The sequence below is a fragment of the Vicugna pacos genome, chromosome 16 (assembly GCF_048564905.1).
Source record: "Vicugna pacos chromosome 16, VicPac4, whole genome shotgun sequence".
NCBI classification, from domain to species: domain Eukaryota; kingdom Metazoa; phylum Chordata; class Mammalia; order Artiodactyla; family Camelidae; genus Vicugna; species Vicugna pacos.
In genome coordinates this window covers 53,389,750-53,413,838 of record NC_133002.1, presented here as the reverse complement: position 1 = coordinate 53,413,838, position 24,089 = coordinate 53,389,750, and the positions used below count along the sequence as shown (strand labels likewise).

The 24,089-nt window shown below is 34.6% G+C and overlaps 1 protein-coding gene across 1 annotated transcript in view; it reads left to right on the top strand.

The window, feature by feature from the left end:
* Positions 1–24,089, top strand: part of ABCA10 (ATP binding cassette subfamily A member 10) — a 66,689-nt gene that overhangs the window by 26,143 nt on the left and 16,457 nt on the right. Inside the window, exons 20-28 of the mRNA XM_072939488.1 lie at positions 236–434; positions 2,075–2,241; positions 2,940–3,073; positions 4,230–4,367; positions 6,330–6,431; positions 7,401–7,571; positions 7,774–7,887; positions 13,362–13,481; positions 14,330–14,416. Coding sequence (XP_072795589.1) covers positions 236–434; positions 2,075–2,241; positions 2,940–3,073; positions 4,230–4,367; positions 6,330–6,431; positions 7,401–7,571; positions 7,774–7,887; positions 13,362–13,481; positions 14,330–14,416 — 1,232 coding nt within the window. The remainder of the gene's footprint in view (positions 1–235; positions 435–2,074; positions 2,242–2,939; positions 3,074–4,229; positions 4,368–6,329; positions 6,432–7,400; positions 7,572–7,773; positions 7,888–13,361; positions 13,482–14,329; positions 14,417–24,089) is intronic.

The following is a 24,089-nucleotide window of genomic DNA, read 5'->3' as shown; positions in this document are numbered from 1 at the left end:
GAATAAATGCTTCCTAGACAGCATAAACCATCCCTTCAGACTAATTTGCTCACTCATTGGAATTGGATCCATTATATTTGTTTGGAGGAAAAATTTTGAATATCAATGTTATGGATATCAATAGCTTCACTTGTTAGATGTGTCATTTCAAGTATTCTAATATAATTTTTCAAAGTTGCTAAAGAGAAAGTACAAGTGACGTAGCCTCTTATAATAGTTTGTCGCATGGTTCTAGATTTGGGCATTCAGAAACAGGGGGAAATCTGCGTGACCAGAGGCACTGAAATTGAGTCTGAAATGGGACAGGCTCTCTGTTCGCTTCCTGAAATGAAAAAGGCCATCAATTCTGGAACTCTCTGGAGACGGCAGATCTGTGCGATGGCAAGGCTTCGCTTCCTAAAGTTAAGGCGTGAGAGGAAAATTCTTTTGTCCTTGTAAGTTTCAGACTGTTTTAAATCTCTTTAGTCCACATATGCAAAAAAAGGTTCAAATGTGAAAAAGAAGTCTACTAATTTCTTCATTCGTTTAATGAGTCTTTTTGAGTGGCTACAGTACTATCCTACAGTAGGGAATACCATTGACAAGGCCTTGAGACGTAACTGTCTCGTGGGGGAGGAAAGTACCAATTAATAATTACCTGATAAATGTTATTTACTCATTATGTCACAGGTCTTTATCAAAGCCTGTTGTGTGCTAGGTATTGTTCTAGGTGATTTGGTTATATTAGATCTACACCCATGTGGTATTTACCTCTAGTTGGTGGGGGTAGATAAAAAAAATAAGTAGAAAAGCTGAATACATTATATACTAAGTTACACAAAATGGAGTAAGGGGAAGGGGAGGACTGGTGGGAATTGGAGCTCATTATAATTCTAAATAGGGTGATCTGTGTTGCCCCCACTGACATGGTCTCATTTGAGCAGAGTAGAAAACATGAATGGGGATTAGCAAATAAGTGGGGATGAATGGCAGTTTAGAACAAACAGCATCTATTGTATTTGGCAAAAGGGAAGTCATTAAAGGTTTCGGAAGAGAAGGCCTGAGAAGTCAACAACTCTTCTGAGGTGCTTGGTGATGGAGGGAATTCCTGCTGTACTCCTTCTATAGACACTAGCTGAAGGGAGACGGGAGTCAGGAGGAAATTGCACTTTTTTATGAAGGGGAGGTAGAACATGCTTCAGTGATGATGGGAAGAGCCAGTAGAATGAAAGTCACTGAGGATGCAGGAGAGATGAGCCAACTGTGCAGGGTCCCAAGGAGGATGGGAAGGAACAGGGTCCAGAGTGATACTGAGGACTTGCCTTTGATACAAGCAAAGGTGTCACCTGTTAAAGCAGAAAGGAAGAGTGAGACAATGAATGTATCTGTGAATGTGTTTTCTTTTCTTTTGGTGATGATAAGACCAGAGGGGATTTCTACCTGGTGCACTTCATTTTTTTTTTCTCCATGAAATGTGAGACTGAAAGTGTAGGAGAAAGAGGTAGAGCCTGAGGTTTAAAAGAAGGTAGTTATTGCGAAGAGTGAATGCACCTACTTATTAGAGAAACAGAAAGATTGCTTGGAAATGTTTTACTCGTGATTGGTGGAATGAGTTCTAGGATCTATAAATGGTATATGAAATATTGTATCTAGTTTCATTAAAGTGAAAATACATGGAAAATAACAGCTGGTGAAAGTTAAAATTTTACTTGAAATTGTGCACAGTGCAAGCTTGAAGCCGCAGTGTGAAATAGGATTTCTTTCCCTTCAAAACTACCTGGGCATACTCTTTGAGGCCCCTGGTGTTCCATCCATAAAACTGGGTGTCCTGGTTAACCAGCACCCACACAGAGAAACCTTCTGGATCTCACCTTCTCTCTTACTGTTCTGTTACCTTAGAACCTTCTAGTGTAGTGGGAATTATGCAGAAATTTGAGCCCATTTTCAAATTGGTCTCACGTTAGCTTTCATTTTATGTAACTAAATGCCATATCTGTATGTAGAATTTCCATAGGTTGGCCTTTAAAGAGCATGTTTGTGACTTAATCAGAGGGAGGAATGTTTTAGACTCACATTCTCACTTTCTCTTACTTAGGTTAGTGGTGTTTGGAATTGTTTTAATCCCCGTCATTTGCGAGAAGATAATGGTTGTGGTACTTCATCATACTCATCGATGGGAGTTCTCATCCAGTATGTACTTCCTTTCTTCGGAACAGCTCCCACAAACTCCTCTTACCAGTCTGTTGATCATTAATAATACAGGTGAGAAATAGGGCTTAAGTTCATTCTTCATTTTTATTATCAAAGGACTTTGGAGAGCACAAACTTAAGAGGCAAAAAGACCTATCTGGCAAACAGCTTGAGGGACAAAGGTGATGTATGTCCAGCTTGCTTCATTTTCAGATTAAGGAAATTGATGGGCTTGTTTTCAAATCAAGAAAAATAAAAGACATAATGGAAAATATCAAGTTCACTTAATTTCATGCAGGTGTTTTGAGTGAGTCACTAGTACTATAAACATTCTTGCTAGGTTAGAGAGATGTAGCAGGTTACATAATGGGTGGGACTCATTTATGTCACTAGAACAAGCCTGGGTCATGGGGTGTGTATTTTGTATGTACTATATGTAATTACAAACATTGCAGAGTTCTGGCAAGTTTCTAAAACTCAAGAATGGCAAGTTCTATTCCTGTGAGAATTACACATCTCTCAGGAATTAACTCTTCCTAAGAATTACTAAGTAAATGAACAATTTCTGAAAAGAGTCTATTACACTCAAGATGGTAGGCTGGATTCCAGTGTCCCAGCATCAGAATAGGTTTCATCATATTCTCAAAGAGTGAGGGTCTCTACCATGTTATGCTGCGTATTCCTTAACATGAGAAGAAGCCATTCTTATTTTAAAGCTTTGGCATTGATTTTCTCACTCTTGTGCTGCCGTTCTTCACTGGCTACATTAGGATCAAATATTGAAGACCTTGTACAGTCACTGAAGCGTCAGGATATAGTTTTGGAAGTAGATGACTTTAGAAATAGAAATGGCTCAGATGATCCGTCCTACAATGGAGCCATCATAGTGTCTGGTGACCACAAGGTATGTTTGCTTCCTTGTACTGTTTTTCATAAATGGCTTTTTGCAACATTCTAATATTTTAGTCTATAGAGAAGCAACTCAGTCATTCCATAATCAGGGTAACTTGAACACTGTTTTGGCACTAATTGAATAAGGTATGAAGTTTTAATCCTATTAAAGGGCACATTTTATCTTCATTAATTTCTTAAAAGGATCATTTTTTAATTAAGGATTTTATTTGTTATAAAAGCAAAACATGTTTTATAACACATGGATGGACCTTGAGGGCATTATGCTAAGTGAAATAAATCAGACAGAGAAAGAAATACTGTATGGTACCACTTATAAGTAGAATCTTAAAAAAAAGTCATACTCAGAAAGTGGTTGCCAGGGGCTGGTGGGGGAAATAAGGAGAGGCTGGTAAAAGGGTACACACTTTTAGCTACAAGATAAGTAAGTTCTGAGGCTCTAATGTGACATGGTTGATAACTGTAGTTGATAACACTGTGTGTGTAACTGAAATTTACTAAGGGTAGAACTTACATGTTTTATATCTATACACACTAAATATATACATGTGACTTTATTAACTACATGAGAGGAATCCTTTCACAAGGTATGTGTATGTCAATCACCATGATATACACTTTAAATATTTTACAGTTTTGCTTGTCAGTTATACCTCAATAAAGCAGAAAAAAGCAATACTGTTTAGTAGAGAAGTTCAAATATTACTAGAGTATATAGGAGGTAAAATTCTCTCCATAATTTCATTCCTTTATTTTTCCATATTACGTTTATCTTAATAAGTTTGGTAAATATCATCTACACTCTCTTCCTTTATGAAAACACAACTCACTGTATAGAATGATCTCATATTTGTAAATGTATTTTCTAAATTGGAATCAAATTAGATGAGTCCTACAACTTTATCACAAAAAATCTAAATCTTGGACATCTTTCCATGTTAGTGAATGTTTATGTATTTCATTTACAGAATAAGTCACTTGAATTACAAAAACAATACATCCTTGTACTAATTCAAATAGGCAGAGGTGTCAAAGAAAATTTAATAGTCTCCTCACCCTAATTCCACCCTGGTAATTTACAAACTGTGCACTAACTATATTTACTCTTACGAATTTAGATCTCTTATATTTGTATGCTTTTTTTTTAGGATTACAGATTTTCAGTTGCATGTCATACCAAGAGACTGAACTGTTTTCCTGTTCTTATGGGAATTATTAGCAATGCCCTTCTTGGAATTTTTAATTTTACAGAGCTTATTAAAACGGAGAGAAGCATATTTCCTTCTGTAAGTATAGCATTGACTTATCTAAGAGGCAGTACAGCCTGTGGCAGAAAGGGCAAGGGTTCTAGAGTCTACCCCCTGAGTTTGAATCCTGTTTCTGCTGCTCATGGGCAAGTTTCTTAGCCACTTCTTGCTTCCCTATCCTCCCCTCTAAAATGGGGGAAATAATCATACCTTTATTTGATTATTTTGAGAATTAAGTGAACTTGCTAAATGCCTAGGACAGAGCCTGACATACACATTTTTCATTCATTTTACAAAAATTTCTTCAGTGTCTGCCATGTCCTGGTAATACAACATAAACAGAACAGACACAAACCTACCCTGGGGAGCCTACATTTTATAAGAGGGGGAGTAAACATTTCATACATGTCTGGTATTATTCTGAAAGATCAAGAACTTTTCAAGTAATTTAATGTTTAGCTTCATTAACATTTAAAAATTTAATGGGAAAAATTTATATATATAATAAAATTCCTTATCTTAGTAAATCAAATGTAAATTATCATTTCTGATCCTTTATGCAGATCGATATTTCCATTACATTTATTACCACTTGATACACTATCAAGTTGTTTCATTGCTGGCCATACCCTTCTAGATCTAAAATCTTGCCTAATCAGAAATTACACCCAGCTCCCTAAGATACGTAACATGAAAAGAGTCAAGATCTGAAAGGACACGGAAACATTTAAAATGACAGAGAAACATCAACTGTTTAAGAATCATAGTTTGGGCTTTGTTTGATTTGCAATCCAGAATAGTTCTTTACATTTATTAGGTACCCTATACGTATTTTCTGAAGTTCATGAATGAATGAATTTGCTTGGAAACCTAGAACCCCAGAGAAGCCCCAAACCCAAGTCCTTAATCTAATGGAGAGTTCCCTGGGGGAATTTGCTGAGTATGTCATATACTCTGATTAAAGCAAGTGAGGAGGATATACATATGTGTGTACCACAGTAAGATTTATGAGAAGGTATGGTCCAGCCCTAAAATTATGATTATTTAGCAGTTCTACACAGTTTTCTCTATAATTTGTATCTTGGCTGTTTTATGTTTTATATCTTGTGGAGTACAGTGCAGTATTTGATTGTACATGATTTTAATCCATTTCTCACCCTTCAGATAATTCCTGACATAAGTCATCATGATAGATAAAAGGGGAAAATCACAGAAATTGGGTGGACGTTTATGAGTAGACACATAGTGGTCGTGGAGAATACATTTTACTGGAAAATTTCACAGTAAGGAAAGAATATAATGCCAATTCCAGTTTGGGTTTTTTTTTTTGCACATGAAATAGGGCAATTTCTGCACTTTTATTTTAGTTTATTGTTTCTTAGTCTGTTGTTATAGCAGTAATAAAGTTACCCTGTCTGGAAAATAACTTAGATTTATAATAAGACTATAAATCTTAATAATGCCTTAACGATTGTTTAATTTAAACATTTCTAGAAGTCAAGAAATTATTTATGAAGAGTTGATTTGCTCTCCTCTGATTATATCTTACATGTAGAAATAAGAACGTAAGAACAGCTTCAAGACAATTACTATTAGAGTTTTAAAGGCTCTTATTTATAATTCATCTACTTGGAAATAGGGAACTGGGATAACTAAGATAACTTAGTTCAGTGCTTCAGAGACTATAAGTGTAGTTCTCAGCTACATACATATCTGTCTCCATTTAATAATGACTAGATGCAAATATGAGAGAGAAACTGTTCATGCCCTCTAAACACATGCTTATAAAATTAAGATTTTGAATTTCTTTTGAAATCATACAGTTCTTGGGAATGATGTCTGCCATTAAGGGTAACAACACATGTTTACTCTGTGCTTTCTCCTTAAACCAGGTATATGCTTCCATTCCAACTTTTTCACTATTTCCCTAAAAGTACTCTGTGTTTGATTGTATGATTGGTAACAATTTCAATAGTTTACAGATGTGTTCTGGATTTTCAGGATGATGTAATACTGATACTTGGCTCTTTGGATCTTCTTTTGCTGTTACTTGTAAACTGCGCTTCTCCTTACATTGGCATGAGTAGCATCAGTGATTACAAAGTAAGAGGAGAGGGAGAGGGTGTTGGGGAGGAAGAGAGAGGGGAGGAGGGGAAAGAGAGAGAGAGGATTGTATCTAACTTTAGTAACTAGAATTTCACTGTTTTATATACACAGGGTAGCCCTTTAAGAAAAATGTTTGACACATAAATTATAGTATTCTGATCTCATTATACGTTCTATTAAATGGTTAGTCATGATATCAAAGAATTCAGAAAGTTCACTATTGAACATAAAAGGTTACCTTGGCTTTAAAGGGAATCATACTAAATGAGATTTTCAGAGATGAAAATGTGCTACTTTTTGACTGTGTGTAGTTATTTCATAATTCCAAAGGGAATTTGTATTTTTAAATGTAGTATGAAATATAAGATATATCACATTTCCAGACTTTTAACTGCGCCGTTGTAAATTGGGCTTCAGAAACTTATGATATGGCTATTTTAATCTGTCTACACCAAAGGATAAATAAATCAGCTTTACAGACGGGTCAGTCTTTTCCTGTTGAGCCAATGGCCATACCTTTCCATACTGGATGTCAGATACTTAGGAAGATGCTGTTTTCCAGTCACAGAGACATTATTTTCTTTGGTATAGTATTAGTGTCTTAGTTGTCCTGTGACCTGCTTCCCGACACTGGGGCTAGAAGATTACTGAAGCTCAAATTTATTATATAAAATAGCATAGACTAAGCGGGGAGGATATAGCTTGGTGATAGAGTGCGTGCTTAGCATGCACAACGTCCTGGGTTCAATCCTCAGTACCTCTGTTAAAAAATAAATAAACTTAATTACTACCCCCCCCAAAAAAAGCCTTAATTGCAAAAAAAAAAAAAAAAGTAGACTAAAAAAAAGCTTCTGCTACAGTATACTACTTCTAAAATTTACTAAAAATTAATGTTTTCACATAAACAAAGTATCTTTTCTGCCTAAGATCTCAGCCTCTCCTGTATCCTTTCTATTTCTTTATCAGCAAAAAGTTCAGTGTCAGTTATGGATTTCAGGCCTCTGGCCTTCAGCATACTGGTGTGGACAGGCTCTGGTGGATATTCCATTATATTTCATGATTGTTCTTCCAATACATTTAATTTACTGCTTCATGTTTTTGGAATTCACATTTCCATTGGGATTCTTGTTTGCTCTGGTAAGTGATAATTTTTTCCCCCAGGCCACATATAATCATAGAATCAAAACCAAAAAAATTATTTTGATTAACACTTTGTCATTAACAAAAGGCATATGCAAGAAAATTGTCTTTGAAGCTTTATGATCTGATTCTGTCCCTGCCCCCTGTCCCATACATGACCCACAGTCTCTAACCTTGCTGATAATCCTGATGTTTTCAGATGGTTTGCATAGCTGTTTGTGCAGCTTCTTCCATGTTCTTCACATACATCATTTCATTCATCTTTCCCACGGGGAGAAAAAATAAGGGCTTTTGGTCTCTTGGCTTCCTTATGGTAAGTAGCTATATACATACACGCACATTTACATTAAGTTTTCTTAAAGTTCATTTCTACAAATGCAAAGTTAAGTGTACATACTTTACTTAGAAAAGAATGAAACTGCTTCTTTTGCACTTCTGTTATTGTTGGACCATGTTCATGGTTTCAGGTTTTTGTGCCTTTTCTTTTTCATACTTTCCATCTCTTCTTTGAGATTTCTCTTGTACTCTTCTGTTTCTTTGGAAAGAAACAAAATATCTGTAGAAATCCTGGCATGTCATAGCTGAAAGACTAGATCATTTTGATCAATCCCTTCATTTTATAGAGTAGGAAAAAATTAAAAGGATTAGAACTTAACCCAAGCTTCTCAACTCAGTGAGGTTTTTCTTCTAAGTAATTCTTTTTATTAAAAAAAATTGTGATAGGTCCCCATACTGACTAATAAGATAACCAAAGAACATGAAAACATTTTATTAAGTAAATTAATAATTTATTACTTAAGGTATACTCTGCTGTATCTCCTTCTCCATGCCTTGTTGACCTCTTGAACAGATTACCATAGCTTTCTATTTCAAATATTAAAATAGTCTCATTTTGTTAATTAAGATTTGCTTTAAGTATTACATAAAGGCCAGTCAAGTCCAAATGGTAACTTTCATTTCATAAATGATGTAAATCTCTCTTCTCAACCCCATTTCAGGCATGCCCTTAGTTTGAGGACCAGTGGTGAGAAAGAGAGCAAGTCCTATTTTACTGTTTCTTTCAGAAAGCTTCTGGACTTACCTTTCTCCTTTATGTTATGGGGACAGGGTGGAGGGATTAGGGTAAAGAGATCAAGGTCTTACTTCTCTAAGACTATTAGAATTACATTGGCTGGTCATTGTGGGTAATATCCAAAGGTTGGATTTAATGTAGATAGGAATGTCACAACCAGTTGAAGAATTCAATATGGCAGTTGAAATCCTAAAGGCTATTAAGTTGCTTCTGAGCTTCTAAGTCACATCCCTGTATACCTAATCATATCATTTTGAGTCAGTTTTTTTGGTGACTGTTAATACGATGGTTAAATGTCATTAATAAGGTAATACCCTCTTTACCAGTGAAATTAGTCCTTGATCTGTTTTTTCCCTCATGCATCCCAATAAAAAGGTAGATTTGTCAGTTTCACTTTTTAATTAATTTTGCTTTATGTGTTTTGAGACTTTTATTGGATGTTTTTAAGTCTGGAATCATTATGTAGTGACCTTATTTATTCTGCCTATGGTTTTTGGTCATAAAGTTCAATGTGTCAGATATTAATATAGGTTCACCAGTTTTCCTTTATTTAGTGTTTGCCTAGTAAGTTTTTTGCCATTTGTTTACTTTTACCCTTTCAGCATCCTTATGCTTTAATGTATATCTTTTGTGAAGCAAATGTAGATGGATTTTGTTGTTTTTAAATTCAGTCTGTCTCTGCTTTTAATTTAATGAATTTATTGTAGTTGTTAATGAAGTTGAACTGGTTTATATCATTTTACTTCGTACTTTATGTCTGTGATATACATCAAGTGATTTTCCCCTCTCTCTTGCCTTTGATTGAATTGGTTTGTTTTCTTTTTATTCTGTATTTTATCCTCTTCTGGCTTGAAAATCGTAAACCATATTTTATTACTTTGGTGGTTACTCTTTGTATTAGTCTGTTAGGGCTCACATAATGAAGTACCATAAATTGAGTGGCTTAAACAACGGAAACTTATTTTCTACAATTCTGGAGATGGAAGTCTGAGAACAGGGTGTTGCAGAGTTGTTTCTTCTGAGGCCTCTTCTGTGGCTTGTAGATGGCCGTCTTCTCCCAATGCCTTCATGTGGTCTTCTCTGGTGTGTGTGTGTGTACGTGGATGTGTGTGTACAAATTTCCTCTTTATCAGAACAATAGTCACTATAATCATTGGAGTGGGCTTCATTTAATCTTAAATTATCTCTTTAAAATCCTCTCTCCAGATACAGTCACATTCCAAGCTACTGGGGTTAGGACTTCAACATATGAATTTAGGGGGACACAACTCAGCCCATAACTCAGCCGGATTTATTTTTACATGCTAAACTTAACAAAGCCTAAAGTTAGTTTATATCCTAATTACTTCCAACACCATGTTTTGGAGACTTTATTAACCAATAATTGCTGATCCTGGATACATACCATTCTCTGATGTTTTGTTTCTCTCTTTTTTAATCCCACAAATAAACATTATTATTATTTTAAGAACTTAAAAAAAATTGTAGACTTTTAAAAAATCAATTTCATTATTTACCAGTTACACTTGGAGCTTAGTCTCCACTCTCTTTTTTCATCCTGAAGTGTGTTATTTATGTATTCTTTTATGAAGGCCAGTCAGCTATAAACTTTTGCAATTTTTATTACCTTTTTTCACTTTCATTCTTAAAGATAATTTTGCTGCATATGCATTTCTTGGTTGATAGCTATTTTCTCTCATCACGTTGAAAATTCATTGTTTTTTCTTATGTTTTTAGGATTGAGATGTCTGTTGTCAATCCAGGTCATTCCTTTGTTGAGGATCTGTCTTTGTTTTTGAGATCTTTGACTTTAGTGTCCTCAATTTCATTATATTGTTTCTAGATGGGGATTTCTTTATACTTATTTTTTTTCATATGAATTGTGTTGCCTGAATCTGTGAATTAACTTCTTTTATCAGTTCAACAATATTCCAAGATAATATACCTCTTCAAATACTACCTCTCTTATTAAAGAATAAAATATTTATTCTTTGTTCCCTGGACTCCACTGAGGTAGTGTTATATTTAGTTATCCTCAATCTATTCTCCATATCTCAACATTTTTGTAGTTTTGATTTGCATTTCTCTGACAATTAGTGATATTGAGCATTTTTTCATGTGCCTTTTGATCATTTGTATGTCTTCCTTGGAGAGCTGCTTGTTTAGGTCTTCTGCCCATTTTTGGATTGGGTTGTTTATTTTTTTCTTACTGAGTTGTATGAGCTGCTTATATATTCTGGAGATCAAGCCTTTGTCAGTTTCATTTGCAAAAATTTTCTCCCATTCCGTAGGTTGTCTTTTTGTTTTACTTCTGGTTTCCTTTGCTGTGCAGAAGCTTATAAGTTTCATTAGGTCCCATTTGTTTATTGTTGCTTTTATTTCTACTAGGAGAAAATTTTTGAAATGTATGTCAGATAATGTTTTGCCTATGTTTTCCTCTAGGAGGTTTATTGTATCTTGTCTTATGTTTAAGTCTTTAATCCATTTTGAGTTGATTTTTGTGGATGGTGTAAGGGAGTGTTCTAGCTTCATTGTTCTACATGCTGCTGTCCAGTTTTCCCAACACCACAGATTCTTGTCCTTGCTGAGTCTGGGAAATGCTTCAAGCTTTTCTTCCAATTCACTTACTTTTTATTCAGCTGTGTCTAAGTTATCTTTAATCTTTGGCTGATTTTTAAAAACTTCAATTTTATTTTCCAAAACTATTTGGTTCTTTTTCAGATATGCCCAGTTGTTCCTCACAGTGTTTTATTACTAGCTTGTGTTTTTTAATTCTACATTTAATTTTTCTTATATCTTTAATTGAAAATAATGTTTGTATTTGTTATTTGACAATTCTATTATCTATGAAGTCTCCAGATATCTTTAATCTATTGTTTTTCTTCCTCCTGATTCACACTTACTGTGGCTTGTTGCCTTACATGTTTTACTTTTTTTTCTTAATTGGGAGCTCATATTTGGTTGACTTTTAAGTATGGAAGTCCCTGATCCTAAATTGGGGATGGTTTCATCCTCTAGGAATTTTCAGTTACTTTTGTGAGAAGTGGAGTGTAGAACCCACCTAGGATTGCATAAACCATTTCAGAGTATCATGTCTTAGTATGTGATTTGCAAGGAACATGTGTGACGAGGGCTTTATTTTATCCCCCTGTAGCTGTTTGCAGAGAAGGATCTTAAGGAGGGCCTGATGCTTAGCCTCTTGATCCCTGAGCTGGAATGCTTATTCGTGCCAGTGCTTTTTAATTGTCCAAGTCAGGTCTCAGGCTTTGTTTTTGCCCTTGAAGAATTCTCTCACTTCTTCTCTAGGACTAGCAGTGCCTTTAAAGGACATGTGTTAATAACCCAAATTTAACTGTATGATGTGGGTGAGGTCTTTCAGGGTATCTGTTCCTGCAGACTTCTGCATATAAAAGTCCACAACTTGTAACACTGCAGTTTTTTTTAAGCAGTGAATGTAACATCTAGTTTATAGCAAATGGAAGAGTAAATCCTAGAATGGGGAAGTATAAACAGGAAGTATTTTACTATTTCTTAACTGAAGTATTGTTGCCATTATTGCTTATCAGAAAGAAGTGTTAAAGGAAAGATTCTTTTCATTTTTCTGATGGATTAGACAATATAGATGGGCTAATTTGTGCAGTGAGATAATAAAAAGAAAGAATTAAAGGAAGGAAGTAAAATGATCAAAGATAAGTTCTTTCACTGCATTGTTAGATTTAGAAAGTTTAGCTTCAGGTTTCTATGAGACTGAAGATACAGTGCCACATATTTTGCTAGAGCAATACCTTTAATAATCATAAATGGTATGGCCAGTAAACATTTGATGAGATTCTGATCAAGGTTATAGAATAAACTGATGAACCCTCAGATTATTTCCATTTATACTGCCTTTTCCTTGAGAAAGTATTTCTTGTGCTTGCAGAGTAAACACTGTTTATATGCTTGTTAAATTCTCTTATCAGTTTCATATATTTAAGTTCTTGGTACCTAACACATTATATGTTAACTGACTGACTTGATGTGTGGACAGTTGACTCATGGAATATCTTCTTACAAAAGTATACAGAGGTTAGGAGTTTAGGCTCTGGAGTCAGACAGCCCCGGGTTTGGCTTCTAGATCTGGCATTGAATAGCTGTAAGACATTGGGCAAGTTATTCAGGTTTTTTAGGTGCAGTTATCTGAACCTCAGAGAATATGTATAGTAACAATAGTACTTTATAGGCTTAGGATTGTATTTTTCAAAGAGCATTAACTACCATAGTGCTGGTAAATTGCTCATCAAAGTACTTGGTAAATACTATATGCTCAATAGAAGTTTCTATTCCCTTCTTTCTTTCTTTATTTCTGTAACTACAGTAATGGTAGCTACAAACCATTTAACAAGGTGTTAATTGTATTCTGGTGCTGAAAGCATACGAGGATTTATATGTTTACAAAGTATATAATGTTTCATTCCCTTTTATTGTTTTGCCTATCCATACTAGGTTGTACAAAATCTTTTAGTTGCATATGTCAGGCCTTAATTGTAATCCTGTGTTTCAGCTGTAATGATAGTCTGATGCTTCCTAAAGATGAAGTCCTCACAACATTATTGTATATAAGGGGAAAATTGGAAATAGGGCTATCTTCCTAGGAAAAGAGATTACTCATAGAAAATGTCTTAAAATACTAAATATGACTTAACAAGTTATATCTCTGGATTTATTTCTTCTAGATCTCAATATTTATAGCCATCATCTTGGAGTCAACTTCTACTGGAAATACCACTTTAATTATATGCATGATTTTAATGCCTTCACATACTTCACTTTTCTTTTTTGTATATTTGATACAGGTAAGCAATATTGCATACTGTATTACTGACCTTGACCGTGTAGCCCATGAATAAAATCTTTGCCCAATGTTGGTACATTTACAAAATTTAGAAATTACTCAATTGCTGGTAAGTTCTGAAAGTAAGACTTAAAAACTGTATAAAGTTGAAAGTTGTCAAATTCACTGAGCCCTGTATTCATAACCAGAGGGAAGCAGGTAAATCCATTTAGAAATGCAGCAGGAAGCCTAACCTTGGTTTCTGAATTCCGAGAGGGGTTTGTGAAAAACAACTAGAAACAACTTTTTTCCACTGTTATAAAACACTCTTTGTGCATGAAGTAGAAGTTTTCCATTTCAATTTTGATAAATATCTGAAATTATTGTGCTTAAAAAAATGAAATGGGAAACTTCTACCTTTTCTAAAAATATAGAACTGCCTGGAAGATATGACATGTTGTGCTCTTTGAACGTGCACCACTAAGTCAGTAAATTGCTTTTGGAATGTATGATTGGTAAAGGAAGGCATGTTGCTGTTAGCACTTTTGAGAGAATGCAAGCACTGCTGAGAATTTTGGTGAAGTGTTGACAAATCTCACCTACTTTACATTTCTATACTTGGTTACACTAAAAAGAAAGTTGTAAATCTCTAATGCATAGAATCAGAAAGCAGAGTGTTGGAGATTATAATCAAGGAAGGGTGTCAGCTCACAACAGACTTTAGTATCAGAGAACAAAGCTTATCCCAATTTATGGACTATGCCCTAGTGTCCCATGGAACATCAAGTACAATGTAGGCATATTTAATGTAAAAAGTTTATACTCGTAAAGCAGAGAAACTTTCATGTAACTCTTGTTTTTCTTCCACAGTTGTCCTTTATGTATAAGAGAAGCTCCGAAAGTCAGAACTTTGGAAATACTGTTGCTGATTATTTTGTCCTCTTAGCAATCTTAATAGTAAGAAAAAATTTCTATATGAATATACAGTGCATAGGATTTATAACCATGTGGTATATTTGATCTTATTCAAAGAATGGGAAATTTAAATATCTCCAAAATAGCTGCTCTTATTGTATATTACTGTCAAATATAATAGTAGTAAAACCTAAAGGTATTTTTCTGTATAGAGTAATTGACAATATAATATATACCAGAAATTTTAAAGACTTGATTGCTATTTTTATTGCTGTTATTATACATTGTTTATATGGTATGTTTCCAAAGACAGTTTGAGATAGTTTATAAGAAACAGCAGGATGCTATATGACTAAAAATCATTTAAATATAGATAAAAATGAGCTAATTTGAATAGTGAGGAAGAAAGGGAAAAATTAAGTGGAATTTTATACTGGAAAAAGATACTGAAACAAAGTATAAATCTTATTTCTCTGCAAGAAGGTAACTGAGGCAGAAGGGGAAAATGCAATGGATTATACATCTTTTGTTTTCTCTTAATGACAGAAAAGTAGTTAATCAAATAAGAAAATTGCCTAAATTTAAAAAAATTCATAAATGTATAAAATCATGTACATTTTCACAGAGGAATGTATGTCCTTCCTGTTTTGTCAACTGCAGAGATGTTCCATATAGTCATTTTTTCTGACCATTAATAAATATTAAAATTATACAGTTGTTTGATTGGGACATATATTCAATAAAATGTAAAACTCTGGCCAACACAGCAAACAAAGCCAGGAACCTCCAAGCCTGGAGACAACAGACATTTATTATTCACTCACATGAAGTGTAGTGTGGGTTGTGGGGCCGTCCTCTATTCTGTAGTTGCACCATCTGAAACTTTTCATCTCCAGTGTTACCTCTGCAGAGGAAGAAAAGGTTAGAGCAGTGCATGGAACATTAACGGTTAGGCACAAAAGTGGCTCGCATGGCTTCCTACCATATATGCTTCATGTGTCTGTATCTACTTGTTTTTTAGTCAATTACATGTGATCGTAAACATAACTGCAGTTATTTTTCAGATACACGTTTTTCTTTCAGCTTTTTCAAATTATAATTAAAAAAAATAACATAAAGCTTACTATCACAACGATTTTTAAATATCTAGTTCAATTGTGTTAAGTATATTCACATTGTTGTGAAATAGATCTCCAAAAATTTTTCATCTTGAAAATCTGAGAGTCAATACCTATTAAACAACTACTCCCCTTTTCCCCTTTCCCCAAGCCCCTTGTAACACCATTCAATTTACCATTTCTATAAATTTGAGTATTTTAAATACACATATAAGTGGAAACATAAAGCATTTGTCTTTTTATGACTGCCTTATTTTACTTAATTTAATATCCTCAAGATTCATCCATGTTGAAGCGTGTGACAAAATTTCATTCCATTTAAAGGCTGAATTATATTCTGTTGTATGTATATTATCACGTTTTGTTTATTGATTCATCTGTCCATGGACATTTGGGTTGCTCCCACCTCTTGGCTATTGTGAATAGTTCTACTATGAACATGGGTGTGCAGATACCTATTTAAGACCCTGCTTTCAATTCTTTTGGATATATATACCTAGAAGCAGGATTGCTGAATCAAATGGCAATTCTGTTTTTAATTTTTTGAGTAACCTCCATATATTTTTTCATAGTGGTAGCACCATTTTACATTTCTACCAACAGTGCAGAAAAATTCCAGTTTCTCCATATCCTTGTCAATGCTTATTATTTTCTAATTTTTTGACAGGAACCATCCTAATAGGTGTGATGTGGTATCTAATGGTGGCTTTGATTTACATTTCTCTAATGATTAGTTTATGTTGAGTATCTTTTCACATGCTCCTTGACCATTTTTATATCATCTTTGAAAAAATGTTTATTTAAGTCCTTTGCTCATTTTTTAGATTGGGTTATTTGGTTTTGCTGTTGTTGAATTGTGGGAGTTCTTTATATATTCTGGGTATTAAGGCCTTATCAGACGTGTAATTTGCAAACATTTCTGCCATTCTGTAGGTTGCTTTTCACTCTGTTGATTGTGTCTTTTAATGCATGAAAATTTTTTAAGTTCAGTGTAGTCTCATTTCTCAATTTCTACTTTTGTTGCACATGCTTTTGCTGTCATAGCCAAGAAATCATTGCCAAGTGCAATATCATGAAGCTTTTCCCTTATTTTTTTCTGGGAGTTTTATATTTTTCAATCTTACATTTAGATCTTTAATCCATTTTAAGTTAATTTTTGCACAGGGTGTAAGATAAGGCTCCAATTTTATTCTTTTGCATGTGGATACCCAGTTTTCCTAACTCCATTAATGTCATTATGACATAGAGTCCATAGTTAATGTTAGAATTCATTTTTGGTGTTGTACATTCTATGGTTGTTTTAATTTTACATTTTTTAAACATTTTTTTATTGAGTTATAGTCATTTTACAATGTTGTGTCAAATTCCAGTGTAGAACACAATTTTTCAGTTACACATGAACATATATATATTCATTATAAAATTTTTCCTCTGTGAGCTACCATAATATCTTGTGTATATTTCCCTGTGCTATACAGTATAATCTTGTTTATCTGTTCTACAATTTTGAAATCCTGTCTATCCCTTCCCACCCTCCATCCCTTTGGCAACCACAAGTTTGTATTTTATGTCTATGAGTCTGTTTCTGTTTTGTATTTATGCTTTGTTTGTTTGTTTTTAGATTCCACATATGAGTGATCTCATATGGTATTTTTCTTTCTCTTTCTGGCTTACTTCACTTAGAATGACATTCTCCAGGAGCATCCATGTTGCTGCAAATGGCGTTATGTTGTCAGTTTTTATGGCTGAGTAGTATTCCATGGTATAAATACACCACCTCTTCTTTATCCAGTCATCTGTTGATGGACATTTAGGCTGTCTCCATGTCTTGGCTATTGTAAATAGTGCTGCTGTGAACATCGGGGTGCAGGTGTCATCCTGAAGTAGGGTTCCTTCTGGATATATGCCCAGGAGCGGGATTCCTGGGTCATATGGTAAGTCTATTCCTATTTTTTGAGGAATCTCCATACTGTTTACCACAGTGGCTGCACCAGACTGCATTCCCACCAGCAGTGTAGAAGAGTTCCCCATTCTCCACAGCCTCTCCAGCATTTGTCATTTGTGGATTTTTGAATGATGGCCTTTCTGACTGGAGTGAGGTGATACCTCATTGTAGTTTTGATTTGCATTTCTCTGATAATTAGTGATACTGAGCATTTTTTCATGTGCCTAATGATCATTTGTATGTCTTCCTTGGAGAATTGCTTGTTTAGGTCTTTTGCCAATTTTTGGACTGGGTTGTTTGGTTGTTTCTTATAAAGTCATATGAGCTGCTTATAAGTTCTGGAGATCAAGCCTTTGTTGGTTTCATTTGCAAAACCTTACTCCCATTCCGTAGGTTGTCTTTTTGTTTTACTTCTGGTTTCCTTTGCTGTGCAGAAGCTTGTAAGTTTCATTAGGTCCCATTTGCTTATTCTTGCTTTTACTTCTATTGCTTGAGTAGACTGTTCTAGGATAACATTTTTGAGATGTATGTCAGATACTGTTTTGCCTATATTTTCTTCTAGGAGGTTTATTGTGTCTTGTCTTATGTTTAAGTCTTTGATCCATTTTGAGTTGATTTTTGTGGATGGTGTAAAGGAGTGTTCTAGCTTCATTGCTTTACATGCTGCTTTCCAGTTTTCCCAACACCATTTGCTGAAGAGACTGTCTTTATTCCATTGTATATTCTTGCCTCCTTTGTCGAAGATGAGTTGACCAAAAGTTTGTGGGTTCATTTCTGGGCTCTCTATTCTGTTCCATTGGTCTATATGTCATTTTTGGACCAATACCATGCTGTCTTGATGACTGTAGCTCTATAGTATTGTCTGATGTCTGGAAGAGTTATTCCTCCAGCCTCTTTCTTTCTCTTCAGTAATGCTTTAGCAATTCTAGGTCTTTGATGGTTTTTATTACGATTTGTTCTAGTTCTGTGAAATATGTCCTGGGTAATTGGATAGGGATTGCATTAAATCTGTAGATTGCCTTGGGCAGTGTGACCATTTTAACAATATTGATTCTTCCAATCCAAGAGCATGGGATATCTTTCCATTTTTTAAAGTCTTCTTTAATTTCCTTCATCAGTGGTTTATCGTTTTCTGTGTATAATTGTGTCACCTCCTTGGTTAGATTTATTCCTAGGTATTTTATTACTTTGGGTGCTATTTTAAAAGGGATTGTTTCTTTACTTTCCTTTTCTGTTGATTCATCGTTAGTGTAAAGAAATGCAACTGATTTTTCAACGTTAATCTTGTAACCTGCTACCTTGCTGAATTCTTCCATCAGCTCTACTAGTTTTTGTGTGGACCTTTTAGGGTTTTCTATATATAGTAACATGTCATCGGCATATAGTGACACTTTTACCTCTTCTTTTCCAATTTGGATCCCTTTTATTTGTCTCTGTTGTCTGATTGCTGTGGCTAGGACTTCCACGACTGTGTTGAATAGGAGTGGTGATAGTGGGCATCCTTGTCTTGTCGCAGATTTTAGTGGGAAGCTTTTGAGTTTTTCACCATTGAGTACTATGCTGGCTGTAGGTTTGTGATATATAGCTTTTATGACATTGAGATATGTTCCGTCTATACCCACTTTGGTGAGAGTTTTTATCATAAACAGGTGTTGAATTTTATCAGATGCTTTTTCTGCATCGATTGAGATGATCATGTGGTTTTTGTCCTTTCTCTTGTTGATGTGATGTATTACATTGATTGATTTGCATATGTTGAACCACCCTTGTGATCCTGGGATGAACCCCACTTAGTCATGATGCATAATCTTTTTTATGTGTTGTTGGATTCTATTTGCTAGTATTTTGGTGAGGATTTTGGTGTCTATGTTCATCAGTGATACTGGCCTATAATTCTCTTTTTTGGTAGTGTCTTTGCCTGGTTTTGATATCAGAGTGATGGTGGCTTCATAGAATGAGTTTGGGAGTATTCCCTCCTTTTCAATCTTCTGGAAGAGTTTGAGAAGGACTGGTATGAGTTCTTCTTTGTATGTTTGGTAGAATTCCCCGGTGAAGCCGTCTGGTCCTGGACTTTTATTCATAGGGAGGTTTTTTATTGCTATTTTGATTTCATTTCTAGTGATCGGTTTGTTCAAGTGGTCAGTTTCTTCTTGATTCAGTCTTGGTGGAGTTATGTTTCCAGAAACTTGTCCATCTCCTCTAGGTTATCCAGTTTGGTTCCATATAGTTTTTCATAATATTCTTGTATGATATTCTGTATTTCTATTTTATTTGTTGTAATTTCTCCATTTTCCTTTCTTATTTTGCTGATTTGAGCTCTCTCTTTTTTCTTCTTTATGAGTTTGGCCAGAGGTTTGTTGATTTTATTTACTTTTTCAAAAAACCAGCTTTTGGTTTGATTGATTTTTTTCTATGGTTTTTTAATCTCTATTTTATTTATTTCTTCCCTTATCTTTATAAGTTCCTTCCTTCTCCTGCTTTTGGGGTTTTTTGTTCTTCTTTTCCTAGTTCTCTCAGCTGGTGGGTTAAATTGTTTATTTGAGATAGTTCTTCTTTTTTGAGGAAGGCCTGTATCGCTATAAACTTCCCTCTTAGCACTGCCTTTGCGGTGTCCCATAAATTTTGTGTGGTTGTGCTTTCGTTGTCATTTGTCTCAAGGTATTTTTTAATTTCAGCTTTGATTTCCTCATTGACCCATTGGTTTTTTAATAGCATATTGTTTAATCTCCATGCTTTCCTTTCTTTCTCCTTTGTTTCTCTGTTGTTGATTTCTAGTTTCATGGCACTGTGAGCAGTAAAGATGCTTGAGATAATTTCTATCTTCTTAAAATTGTTGAGGTTTCTTTTGTGCACAAGTACATGATCAATCCTAGGAAATGTTCCATGTGCACTTGAAAAGAATGTATATCCTATTTTTGGGGGGTGTAATGCTCTGAAAATATCCACCAAATCTAATTTTTCTGTTGTATTATTTAATTTCTCTGTTGCCTTGTTTATTTTCTGTCTGGAAGATCTGTCTAGATGTTAATGTGGTGTTAAAATCTCCAACTATGATTGTATTCCCATCAGTATCCCCCTTTATCTCTGTTAGTAATTGTTTTTTGTACTTAGGTGCTCCTGTATTGGGTGCTATATATATTAACGAGTGTGATATCCTCATCTTGTATCCTTCCTTTAATCACTATAAAAGGTCCTTCTTTATCTTTCTTTATGGCCTTTGTTTTAAAGTCTATTTTGTCTGAAATCAGTACTGCAACACCTGCTTTTTTGGCTTTTCCATTTGCATGGGATATCCTTTTCCATCCTTTCACTCTCAATCTATATGTGTCCTTCTCCCTAAAGTGGGTCTCTTGTATGCAGCATATTGAAGGTTCTTGCTTTATTATCCAGTCTGCCACTCTGTGTCTTTTGACTGGAGCATTTAGTGCATTAACATTTACAGTAATTAATGATAGGTGTGTGTTTATTGCCATTTTGAACTTATCTTTGCAGTTGATTTGGTATTTCCTCTTTGTTTCTTTCTTCTTCCTTTTGTGGTTTGGTAATTTTCCTTTGTATTATCATAGATTTTATTTAGTTTTTGTGACTCCCTTGTAAGTTTTTGGCTTGTGGTTACCCTTTTTTGTAAGTCTATTAGCCCAGTACTATAATTGTTTTTATTAAACTGATAGTAACATGATCTCAAACGCATCCTACCGAGAACAAAAAATTAAAAAAAAAAGAAAAAAACATTCTGTATTTTCCTGCCTCCCCCTCCCACTGTCAATGATTTGTATGTCTTCTTTTATAATTTTGTGTTTATTTGTAATTCATGAGTTATCACCTTTCCAGTTATGAGTTTCTATTTTCTGTAGCATCCTGCTGCTTTTCTATTTAGAGTAGACATTACAGTATTCCTTTTAGCATGGGTTTAGTGTTGGGAACCTCTTTTAGTTTTTGCTCGTCTGTGAAATTCTTTATGTCTCCTTCTATCCTAAAGGATAGCCTTGCTGGATAAAGTATCCTAGGCTGCATCTTTTTTTCATTCAGCACTTTGAATATATCTTGCCACTCCCTTCTGGCCTGTAGTGTTTGTGTAAAGAAATCCTCTGAGAGCCTTATGGGGGTTCCCTTGTAACTCACTCTTTGCTTTTCTCTTGCTATCTTTAGGATCATTTCTTTATCCTTGACTCTGGCCATCTTGATTATAATATGTCTTGGTGTGGGTCCGTTTGAGTTCTTCCTGTTTGGAATCCTTTGAACTTCCTGTACTTGGTTATCTGATTCCTTCTTTAAGTTTCGGAAGTTTTCAGTCATGATTTCTTCAAAAACCTTTTCAATCCCCTTTGATCTTCCTTCCCCTTCTGGGACCCCTATTATGCGAAGATTGGCATGCTTTATATTATCCCATAGGTCCCTTATGCTATTTTCATTTGTTTTTATTTGTTTATCTTGCAGTTGTTGTGATTGGGTGCTTTCTATTGGCCTGTCTTCTAGGTCACTAATTTGTTCCTCTGCATTATCTAGTCTTCTTTGCACAGCCTTTAGATCCATTCTCATCTCAGCCAATGAGTTTACCAGTTCTACTTGGCTCTTCTTTATGGCTTCGATTTCATTTTTGACATATTTTATATCTCTAAAGACTCTCTCTTTTAGTTCCTTCAATACTTTGATCATTCCTTTTTTGAAATCTTGATCTAGTAGGCTATTGATGTCTATTTCATTTATTGTTCTTTCAGGGGATTTCTCTTGTTCTTTTAATTGGGAATAGTTTCTCTGCTTCTTCATCTTGCTCATCTCTCTCTGGCACTGTGACTTAAGTATCAGTTATATGTTGTGGTCCTTAAAGGAGTCTATTTATTTATCTATTTAATGCCTATGTAGAAATAAAATTTAAAAATAAAAAGAGAGAGGGAGAAAGAGAATTTTTAAAAAGGGAGAAAAAAAGGTTTGTAAACTGTATTATCAGTTATAGAGGTGCAATTTGAGTCAGACTAGCATTCGAGTTAACAGGCCTTTTTAAAAAACCCTTTTAAAAAAAGAAAAAAGATAAAAATAATGATATTTGAAACCTATTCATAGTCAATAACAGGAGATCAAACCCCAAAGAAATGATATTGAAATCAGGTGGATTTTTTAAAAAAATAATAATATAACTACTTTAAAACAAAAATTTAAAAGGAATTAGAACTAGAAGCATATACAATTGTTTAGAAAGAAAAATTTAAAAAGGAATTAAAACTAGAAGCATATGCAATTGTTTAGAAAGTAGAAATTAAAAAGAGAATAAAAAATAGGACTGATAAAGATATGATAAAGATAGAATTCTGAAAAAGGGGAGGAGAAAAAGGTTTGAAAACAGTATATAATGAATAATTGAAGAGCAAGTTGAATCAGAATAGCAATCAGGTTGAGACGTCTCTTAAAAACCTTTAAAAAAGGAGAAAAGAGGAAAAAAATATTTAATACCTGTGTATAATGTATAACAGGAGATCAAAACCAAGAGAGAGAAAAATGACATGATGTGGATTTTTTTAAATAATAATAATATTATTTTAAAAGAAAAATTTAAAAGGGATTAAAACTGGGAGGATATATAATTGTTTAAAAACCAAAAATTAAAAAGATAATAGAAAATACGACAGGTAAAAACAGATAAGAAAAAAAAAGGGGAAGGGGTGTTCTCCTGGAGACTGTGTGCTCTTAATGAGAAGTCTTTCTGTCTTTGCCCTGTTTCACGAGCTCAGCTTGCTGTTTCCAGAGGCCCTCCGTTGGCGCGCTCGTCTGTGCTGTTCTCAGTGCCTGTCGACAAGCAAATCGCGCCCCCTCCCAGCACAGCGTTCCTGCTGGAAGGGAGGGGGACCACCAGCTGTCTCCTGGCACCGGTCACTCCGTCTTTCTTTTTTTCCTTTCTCCTACCAGATTTTTGGCGTCTTTGTCTTTTGAAGAGGACGGTGTTCTGTCGGAGTTCCGCAGGTGCTCTGGTTGGCCGAGTGGGTCCGTGGATGTGAGTCTTGGTCTATCTGTGCGAGAGGGTGAGCCACGAGCATCCTACTACTCTGCCATCTTGGCCTCATCCGTTCATTTATTTCTTTCTGTTTTTGTTTCCCTTGCCTGAAGAGACATATCCAAAATGTATTTCTAAGACTGCAGTCAAAGACCATACTATGTTTTCCTCTAGAAATTTATGGTTTCAGGTCTTACATTTAAGTATTTAATCCATTTTGACTTTATTTTTTGCATATGGTGTGAAGTAGTAGTCCAGTTTAATTTTTTTACATGTAGCTGTCCAATTTTCTCAAAACCGTTTATTGAAGTGGCTGTCTTTTCCACAGTGTATATTCTTGCCTCCTTTTTCATAGATTAATTGACCATATAATTGTGGGTTTATTTCTGGGCTATTGATCTTGTGTGCCATTGATCTATGTGTCTGTTTTTGTGCCAGTATCATACTGTTTTGATTACTTTAGCTTTGTATTATAGTCTGAAGTCAGGGAGCATGATGCCTCTAGCTTTGTGTTTTTTTAAAGACTATTTTAGCTATTCAGGGTCTTTTGTATCTCCATACAAACTTTAGAAATTATTTGTTCTAGTTCTGTGAAAAATGTCATGGGCATTTTGATAGGGATTGTATTGAATCTGTAGATTGTTATCATTTTAACAATATTGTTTC